Source organism: Coffea arabica, chromosome 1e (assembly GCF_036785885.1).
Source record: "Coffea arabica cultivar ET-39 chromosome 1e, Coffea Arabica ET-39 HiFi, whole genome shotgun sequence".
Lineage (NCBI taxonomy): Eukaryota > Viridiplantae > Streptophyta > Magnoliopsida > Gentianales > Rubiaceae > Coffea > Coffea arabica.
This window is the reverse complement of record NC_092311.1, coordinates 5049108-5059542: the sequence shown is the minus strand read 5'-3', so window position 1 is coordinate 5059542 and position 10435 is coordinate 5049108. Positions and strand designations below refer to the sequence as shown.

The 10435-nt window shown below is 35.1% G+C and overlaps 1 protein-coding gene and 1 long non-coding RNA gene across 2 annotated transcripts; one reads left to right on the top strand and one right to left on the bottom strand.

Annotated features, from left to right (window-relative positions):
- Positions 1–419: 419 nt before the first annotated feature.
- On the bottom strand, positions 420–2175 carry LOC140021162 (uncharacterized). Its single transcript, XR_011825110.1, has 2 exons — positions 1438–2175; positions 420–588 (listed from the first exon to the last, which is right to left on the bottom strand). It is a non-coding gene; the product is annotated as an uncharacterized lncRNA (long non-coding RNA).
- Positions 2176–3722: 1547 nt separating this feature from the next.
- LOC113698494 (serine carboxypeptidase-like 2) lies at positions 3723–8651 on the top strand. Its single transcript, XM_027218335.2, has 14 exons — positions 3723–3943; positions 4043–4188; positions 4389–4465; positions 4636–4758; positions 5727–5829; positions 6323–6360; positions 6531–6632; positions 6757–6843; positions 7025–7186; positions 7418–7492; positions 7791–7909; positions 8011–8124; positions 8202–8247; positions 8350–8651. Exons 1-14 carry the CDS (start codon positions 3789–3791, stop codon positions 8431–8433), a joined length of 1431 nt encoding a protein of 476 aa, XP_027074136.2. The 5' UTR covers positions 3723–3788; the 3' UTR covers positions 8434–8651.
- The last annotated feature ends 1784 nt before the right edge of the window (positions 8652–10435 follow it).

Genomic DNA, 10435 nt, shown 5'->3' with positions numbered 1-10435 from the left:
TTTATTCCCAGGACTGCTAATACTTGTAGCCATGCTTTGGCTCAATTTGCTGTTAAGTCAATTAGGATAATTGAATGGGAGGGATCATTCCCATCTTGGTTATCAGACCTAGCTAGGAAAGATATGGGGATAGTTAGCCCGTTTTGTAATTAACTCTTGTAATTTCAAGTGTTAATATATATAAAATTGGTATCGTTTGTTGGAAAAAAAGATATACATGGATTTTTTATTCAATTAAATGTGATGACAGCAGGTTCTAAGGTAGATCCTTTCTACAAAAGCGTTTCTAAATATAGCGATTGTATATTGACATTTTGTTTTAGCTAGAAATACGATAGTATGAGCTGATCTTAGATGCGTCCTTCAACAAATATGTCCTAGCTTGTGAGACATGAATCAGACTACAAAATGCCATGAACTTAATTTTCAAATAATTGCTGTAATATGAGAGAGTATTACTACAATTATAAATCAAACAATATTAGAAAAGCTACAAGTGAACACAAATACTGAAGTGTTATCAGAAATGAATCTCAAAGCCTATATCATAATCACTTATCACTTGCTCCAGGCATCCTCTTCTTCCACCTTATTTATCCACAAAAAAAAAAAATCAAATCAGATAATCTGGGTACAGGAATTTAAAAAAAAATCCCTTGACAGGAGATAAAAGTAAGGAGGGGTTGTGCTAACATTTCTCTTAATTATTTAAGCACTCTGCACAAACAGTATTAACATGGTTGAAAACATAATTAGTATTAACATATCCAAACACTTCTACGACAAACTGCAAATGAAACTTTGAAAACAAATTGACTTGGGTTTTTATCCTATCTTTAGAATTCTTTTTCTGTGGTTTACATGCTCAGCAATTCTACGCCTGCATATCGTATAAGCAAGTGAAAGATTTACCATAATCCCAAAAATGTGTCCTCCTCTTTTGGATCGACTTTCCTTTGTTTTCTAATAAATCTAACGCATTCTTTCTTCTTTTGAACATGTCAAGAACAATAATTTCATTTATTTTTGTGGTCATTTCTCTATTTTTTGTTCTTTGATACTTATAATTTTACCATATGTGCATCTTCAGCGATTCTGCGTTTTTTTTGGGGACTGTAAAAGCTCCATTTGGCACATTTCTGAAAAAAAAAATTTCCAAGATTGCACTTGAAGGGAACATATATCTAAATTTTCAACTACACTTCTAAAAATAAATCCAGAAAGCCAATATATACAGAATGATATTTATTTAAAAAAAAAAGATGGCAAGGAAAGAATTCAAGGAAAAATTTAGGAACTGATTATTAAAGGGAAAAAACTTTTGATGCTCCACCTTTCTGATGAAAGCAAACAACATAGATTGATGCTTCTGCCGGGAAAAAAATGGAAAAAAGAATATAGAGGCGACAGCTAAGAAACAGAAAATCTAGCTCCAACCTTAAGGATCTTGAGGCCGGAGGAGACTCTTGATACTCTGATTTCTTCTGCACCACTGATGCTATGAATTATAATGCTCTCACACTTTCAAAGTGAAATCATAGCCTCGTATCCTCTCTCTTCTTTTTTCTTTTTTTTTTAAAAACAAACATCTTTTCTGCTTGGACCGCTGGCTTTCCGTTCTCGTGCTTTTTTTTGCCATTTTCTATATCGAGTTGGTTGGATGTATTATTACGATAAAGAAAATGAAAGGAACAATATAAGTGCCACAGACATGGCCAAAATGACAGGAAAGAAAAAAACCCAAAAAAAATATAGAGAAGAAAGTCGAGAGAGAAAAAATGCAAGTCCAACCTTAACCCTCTTGAGGCCAGAGGAGACCCGTAATACTCTAATTTCTTCTACACCGGGGGAAAAAATTTACACAATCTGACTCTCATGAGGATGCTGACTGTTGGAAGACATTTCCAAATTTTTGGACTTGCAACATCACAAATATATACATATTATATGTTAAAATTCGACTGGTAAACCCTCCAAAAAATCCAAAAGGCTAGAGAAGTCTTGATGATGAGAAAGAAAAACAGTCTTACAAGGAAAAAAAAGTCCAGACCATTATTGTTCTTGTTGTTGCTCTCGGTCAGAATCGTAAAAAAAACCCAAGAAAAGAAAAGAGCAAGAAGATGAGACAAATAAGAGGATGATTGAAGGGAAGATGAGGTGAAGAGTGAGACAACAATAAAGAAAAGAGAAGAAAAGTGGGCATTTCTGATTCCTCGGTCTCCATCCCATAAGGTGTCCTAATGCCGATAACGTTAAGGAAAAGAACAATAAAAGGGCACAAACATGGTCAAAATTACAAGAAAGCCTAACCAAACATTAATAAACGGACACACAATCTCCAAATTTACTGGCAAAACCGGACCACCAAGGGCATTATAGAGAAAGAAAATGCAAAGTCAATATCAGAAAATTCAGGAGCCGCAAATTTCACTTTTGTGCCACGTTAGAAAGACCAAAATACCCCATGAAGTCATCTGAATTACCATCGAAACCGGGCCATGGCCGCACTGTAGCTAAACCCCCTTCCCCCTTCCCCCTTTTATGTATTGTAGATAGATATCATTATTAATTGTAACATAAGAAATGAATGAGAATAAAAAAAAGAGAAGAAAACGAAACTTTTGGCAGCTTTTTGATGTCCGGAAAAGAACAATAAAAGGGCACAAACGTGGTCAAAATTACAAGAAAGCCTCCAAACATTAATAAACGGACACACAAATCTCCAAATTTACAGGCAAACGCAAAACCTATAAATCTTTTTTTCAAAAAAATTAAATGATAAGTAAGACGGACGGGGACCTGCTCACATTGGATTGGGTCAACGGCACAATGTAATTATGGGTAAAAAACAAAAATGTTTCCTATGAAAAAGTTAATATACAAAAAAGTCTCTATGGTTTCAAAATATACAACGCGACTTCTCATACTTTGAACTAAATTGTAAAAGTGACAGAATTCGTTAAATTTAATGGAAATGGACGACATGACCAAAATGTCCTGATATAATTAAGCAAAAGACAGTTCAAAAAAATCATTTGTTTTATTCTCTAAATAGAGAGAATTGAGGGTTAAGGGGTAGAATAGGTATATTTGATAAAAATTATGTATAATTTTTTTTTAGGTTCCAATAAATCATTTCCGTTAAGTTTAACGGATTCCGTCACCTTTACAATTTAGTTTCAAGTATAAGATGTTGTATTGTATATTTTGAAACCATAGGGGGCTTTTCTGTATATTAGACTTACCATAGGGAGCTTTTTTTTTTTTTACTCTATAATTATTCATAGGTTTTAACATTTGCAACAACAACAATTATAAGTTGAATAAAAATTGTGTGATGGAGTTGCACAAATTTTTCAAGTTTTGGAAGCATAACGAACGTTTTTATTTTCGTGTCATAAAAATAATAAATAATATTATAATACTAACATTTATACTTGAAATAAATTAGAGAAACAAAAACTTTGTCATAAATTGTGCTGGAAGGAGTGATTTAGTGAAATCCAAATTTTGTTCAAATGAAAAGAAAAAAAAAAAAAAAAGAAGCGGTAGAATGGATTCGATGCGCGGTAAAATGGATTTCATGCGCGAGGGACTCTCCACGTGCATTTTGCCTCGCATGGTCCACACTGACAATCTTTCGGACACGTGTCAAACGTGAACCGGGTGCCTATGGTAGGTACGGTCAAAGGGATGGCTGCCAAAAAGGCTGTCCCTTTTGCTCTTCATATTATGCACGGCAAATCACCCAAACAACCAATTAGGTGCTCTGATTATTTGCCAAGACAATGGATAAGGTGCGTGGGCTCTTCAGTTCTTTCTGCGGCAACCTTTTCTTGCTGCTTGTTCTTGTTTTAGTACGTCCAAACCTTGCTGTGGCTGGTTCCGTGGTTAAGTTTCTTCCAGGATTTGAAGGCCCTCTACCGTTTGAGCTCGAAACAGGGTGAGTCGCTAAGGATAACATGATATGCAGCTCACTGATACTGAACTAATGTTGATCAAATTTACAAGAAACAGTCGATTCATTCTCTGACATTTCCAGGTACATTGGAGTTGGTGAATCAGAGGATGTGCAATTCTTCTACTACTTTGTCAAGTCAGAGTCAAATCCTCAAACAGATCCCCTTTTGATTTGGTTAACTGGAGGCCCTGGCTGCTCTTCAATTCGTGGGCTCGCTTCTGGGATAGGTTGGCTTTTATGCCTCAGCCTTTGCATTTACGTGTCAACTCCCTTCCCCCAAGTTCACCTCCTTTGCATTTTGATCTTGATTTTCTATAGTTTTGACGAAGTTTTATGCTAACCTTGTTCGTCTCAAATCTTCAAGTGATGAATAGATGATGAACTGGAGCGGGATTCAACCAAATCACTGATTTGTGAGTTTTTGCAGGGCCAGTGAAATTCCAGCCAGTACCGTATAATGAGACATTGACCGAGTTGGTGACAAATCCCTATTCTTGGACCAAGGTACACAATAATTGAGTTTTTTTTTTCTTTATGTTATTTTTGTAAGGCAAACAGAGGTTTAAATTGACAGGGTATATCATAGCTCACAGAAGTGTTTCATTTGTGTAATTTCCAAGATTTAAGAACCTAATTGAGTGCAAGATTCAGAATAATTTGTTATCATTTGTTAGGTTGCAAGCATGATCTTCCTGGATTCGCCGGCGGGAACTGGCTTTTCTTATGCCAGGACTGCTAAAGGCTCTCAGTCTACAGATTTGCAAGCTTCTGAACACAACTATGAATTTCTTAGGAAGGTACACATGTACCGTTACTCAGCTAATTAATGAATCAGAAGGCTTTGTGTTCATATATGCTAGCAAATTTGTATGGATGTCACAGATACAATACATCCAAACCTGGTAGTTTTATAGAAAAATTGATCCTTAAAACGAACTAGAAAACTGCTATATTTGTCGACAAACCCTTTTTAGCAAATTGATCATTGGTTTATAGTCTCACTAATTCTTTTCCTTTTGTATCTAGGATTCTGCATAACTCTAACCCAACAAATCTGCCTCCATTATGGGGTGTGCGGAATAGAAAATTTTATATCGGTCCGAAACAACTACTAGGCATGTCCGAAACAACTACTAGGCATGTCTAATAGTTGTTTCTAGACCAATGAAAAAGTTGCACATGAATATATAAGGGTCTCACTTGATTTAATTTAGCATGTTAAGTGGATTTTTTCTAGTAGATGTAAAAATCAAAGAAAGATAGAAGTGAACAGGGATGGGTTTTCTTCCTCTTTTCCTCTCCCAAAATTTCCTACCCAGAGTTTATTTCTTTTTCCATTTTCGCCTGCTTTCTTTGTTTAAAAGGAAAATGGAAGTGCCACCATTTTGTTCCTACAGAGTTGCGTCCTTAAGAATCAGTTCCAATGACTTGGTACAGCATGAATATGGTTGCAAAGGGAAAACTCTTTGATACTTAATAGTAGTAAAAGACCAAAGCAAAAATAGGAAACAAAAGAAAATAAGAGTTTAGATCTATGAATATTCAATGCACTTATGATGATGTGGTAAATTGTGGACTGCTTCGCCTACAGGCCCACCCATAGACCTAGCCTACACAAAAAACAAAGCTAAACTGTCAACCATAGCTCATTTATTAGTAAAAAAAAGGAAAGGACCTGGGACTTTCAACTTTAAATAGAAAAAAAAATCATAAGAGAGATTATTACCTTTCATAAGATTGCTTTTAATTGTTGATTGTGTTGCAGTGGCTACATGATAACCCCGAGTACATATCCAATTCATTCTACATTGGAGGAGACTCCTATTCAGGCATTACTGTTCCAATTTTAGCTCAACTCGTCTCAAATGGTATGAAGTTGTTCTTTATTTAGGCAAGTTTCCTGCGAATGCTATAATCTGATAGTGGAGATTGCCAACGCCTTTGTAAGCAAATTGTATATATTACAATTGCCTTCCATAATCTTGCAACTGAAGCCCCTTTAGCTAGGGGTCTTGCCCGCTTACTCCAAATAGGTTGAGCATTAAGAGGAACAAATACAAAGATTCCTTCAAGTTTTGCAGGCTTTTTATTCTTTTCTGTGAGTATATTAACTCCAAGATGCTTGGGGAATAAAGAAAGAAACTGTTGCTTTGGAATTCTAGGTTATATTAATTCTAAGAGAAATATATTCCTTTTTCCATTTCCTTGTTATATTTGATGAACAAGTGCTCATGATGGCATTACTCTCTCAAGTTGGACCTTAATGGTTCAGAGCGTTCTGCGACAAGGTAAAAACTACAGGAAAGATTAATTTCCAAGAATTCTTGACCCTAAAACTTCCATAATCTGGTGTCCTTGTAGGAAATGATGCTGGGATTGAGCCGCATATTCATCTCAAGGTCCTGTAACTTTCATAATCTTCTCTCTTTGTAGTCTACCTAGCTAGATCATTACATACTTGGACAAAATATCATTTTTAATCCTGGTCTGATAATCACTTTTTAGATTGTTCATATTTATGCTTCACTGATAACATGTCACTCACGGCTCTCAAGATCAATGGCTTCAGGGATACATACTTGGAAACCCAGCACCGACCACTCAAGGCGATGGAAACCATGCAATCCCATTTGCTCATAGGACGGCGCTAATCTCTGATGAACTCTATGAGGTTGAATATTCTTTAATTACACGCTGCTGAGCTGAATGACGATCTTTTAAAACATTCTGTCACACATTTTTTTACTGTACAATTACCCTTGATTTGCTAACTAACCTATATTATAATTTTACAGTCCTTGAAAGTTACCTGTAAAGGAGAATATGTAAATATAGACCCCAGCAATGCGCCCTGCTTGAAGAATATCCAGGCATACAATAAGGTCAGCAATCCTTCTCTCCTCTGTGTTTCTGTAAACTATTATCCTACTTTATAAATTAAAGCGCCTATGCCTCCTACAAAGGTTGGAAAAAAATTAAAAAAAGAACGATTAATCTTCTATATATTGACGATATATACACTTATACTGTTAAAATAATTTGGTAAAATATGTGCTTCTGCAGCTGATTGATAGCATCAACCCTGAGCATGTGCTGAAGCCCACTTGTCCTGATGTTTCACCAAAACCAAATAACTTATTCAGTGGCAGGAGATCAACTGTTGAAACGTTATATAAGAAGTTTGAGGAGCTTGACGTTTTGGAATTTAATCCAGTTGAATGTCGTGTAAGATACTGCTATTATCTTTCCGAAATCGCGTGTAAAGCAATAAATTTGGATAGGAGATTATTCGGAATAAATTTTTTAAAAATATATTATAACACTTTTTGATATCATATATATAAGATAAAACAATGATTGAAAAATGTGTTTTAATTTCAGTAGATAAATTTATGTAAATGATTTTCTATCCAAACACAACATTGTGATGAATTGTTGCCCACATGGTTATCGTAGGATGCAACCGGAGAAGAGCTTATAGACTACTGGGCTAATGACATGAGTGTCCAAGAGGCCCTCCATGTGGGAAAGGCATGTCAAAATTTGATTTTCCATTTGAAGCCAGCTTCCCTAAATTGGGCACGAACAGGTACAGTTATGATTTGGTGCAATTGTATCTGATTATTGTAGTTTTTACAATAATTGATGTACAGTTACATAAAGCAAAATATATATGTTTAACAAAGTAATGTAAGTGTACATCAAAACTTGTAACAAATACAATATCAAGAAATAATTGCACCTAACACAACTGTACCTACCATAATTCTCTAAATATTCTTGTTGTCTTCATGTGGTTCTGCATATATTTTGTTTGATTACATGACAGGGGACTATTAAAGTGTGGGTTGGATGCAACCATAGCCTACCATACACAAGAGATGCAGGGAGCGTTGTACCATATCACGCAAACCTCAGCACTAAAGGTTACAGATCCCTAATATACAGGTTTGGTAACAAAATATTCGTATTGTAGAGCTTATGTCATCAAACTTGCGGATTAATAGTGGTTATATATGTTGAAAGCACAATATTTGTATTAATTTCAGTGGTGACTATGATATGATCTCACCATATTTGGGAACTGAAGAATGGATAAGATCTCTAAATTACCCAATTATTGATGATTGGAGACAATGGATTCATCAAGGCCAAGTTGCAGGGTTGGTTGTAAATTGAAGATTTCTCCTAGTTACCTTTAACATGAAGTTAACAAATTTATTCTCTTTTCTACATACAGTTATACAAGGACTTATGCAAATAAGATGACATTTGCAACTGTAAAGGCAAGAAATCCCTCTTTCTCTTGCTTTAGTGTAGGTTTTCAGGTTGTATTAAGTTAAGAACACTGTTAGATTTGACTGTATATCTTGCTTCATTTTTTTCAGGGAGCAGGCCATGTTGCTCCATATGAAAAGCCAGCGGAATGTAGATCCATGTTTGGAAGGTGGATATCCTATCAGCCTCTCTAGTCAATTGGGAGATGGGTATGAAATTATTAGATCGTTTAAGAATTCAAAATTTTCGAGTGTTAAATGTTATTGCAAACGCCATCTGATTTCAGTTAATAAGCATTTACTTCAAGAGAATGCTTTCTTGATGAAAGATGAGCAAGATGTAGTCATTGAAGAATGTGTCTTTTCAAGAAATGGATGTATCGAATTTTATTGGATAAAATTTGTTTTGACCATGGTCGATTGTGAATTTGCGAGTATACATTTATATGTCCTAAAAGAACTCCAAAAACACAATAAAATTAATAAAATAAATCTACCACCTCTTTCTTTTCCCCTAACCACCACCCACTGCCGTCTCTTCCTCCCTCCACTGCCGTCAACTGTTCATTCCTTCTTTCTCTTCCCTTTTCCTCCTTCTTGCTCTTCTTTCCCCTCCACCATTTTCCTTTTCCTCCCATTCTCTGCATCACACAATTCCTCTTTGCTTCCTCCACACCTATGGCTCGCTCAACCAAAGAGAGAGAGGGAGGGGGGGTGTGTTGGAGGGGAATATGAAGGGAGGAGAAAGGAGGAGGGAGAAGGAGAGGAGAAAGGAGAGGGAAAAAAGATGGTGACGGTGGAGGAGAGAGGGGCAGTGGTAGGTAGTGGTGATGAAAATTTAATAAATTTTTAAAAATATCCTAATAAAATTTTAAAAATATTTGAAAATATATCTTTAAAAACACCTAATTTAAATGGACTATCAACACAAAAATGTGATTAACATACACCATTATAGTAAATTTTTTTGCAAAATATTTCAAAAATACCTAATCTTACGAATCCATTCAATTTATAGCCTGCATATGGGCAAATTTCTTGAAAATATTGTCTAAAAATTAAAAACTCCAAAAATGTAGCTGAGAAAAAGTTTGTTTCTCTGTCTATGTTTGTCGTGTCTCTGACACACATCGGACTATTTTATTAGTTGGATTTTCTTTTGTTAAAAAAAGGAAACTCGCAGTGTTTGAGGAACATAGTGGACTCTAATTACAAATTGGTCCCTGCCAATAAAAAGAGGCCGCTAACAAATTAATAAAACTCGTCGTGTTTGAGTCTGCTGGCAGGGACCAATTAATAAAAAGAGCCCGCTGACAAATTAATAAAAAGAAGCACGCAATGGGTGCTCGTTTCAAATTTTTTGTTTGTCGTACAAACACGGTAGCTTAATATATTCCTTTTTTTTAAATCTTTTTGACGACCAATTGGAACTAATGCTTTAACAAATATAAAGTATCCAAAATTGTAATAAATGTGAAATTTAAATTATGCAAGAATTTTGTTATTTTTTTTTAGTATTTAATTTTAAATTATTTTTATTATGGAACTTTAATTATATTAATCTTAAATCATTTTAATTATGCCAAGCCAAACATTGGGATCAAAACTTCAATTTCCCTTAAGTAATTAGATGAGATGTACCGGTGCATTATGGTATCAAATCCCCATATGGGATTCTTGGTGTCACTTTTCAGTGGCAACTCCGTGACATTTTTATATTTATGCCAAATGTCCTGTTTATTTAACTTGTCATATGCAATTTATTTAAATTTCTTCTACTCTCACGTGATAAGTAAGATTGACACTGAATTTGACATTGGACCAAATAGTGGTACAGAGGATCCCAAAGCAGCAATACAGATCCTATGCGTACATTTATTCCTTGAAACTACATTATTTAATGGTATTGGTGCTAATCCTGGACCCTGCATTCATCACGTGGCATCTAATTTAATTCTCCACTTTCAAAGTTGCCATGTTTTCCCCTTCATTCCCAAGATCAATACCTCAAATCACCAGTTCATGAGGTTGGAATAATAGTGGCGATCTCTAAGGAAGACATGATAGAAATATTGTAAAGATCTGATTTAAACTAAGCAGACGTTGAGACTTTGAGGCGTGAAAAAAAAACACTTTCCTTAAAGTGTTATTGGCTTCTATACTAGACAAATTACCTCTAGGATACAACAAAGTTTAA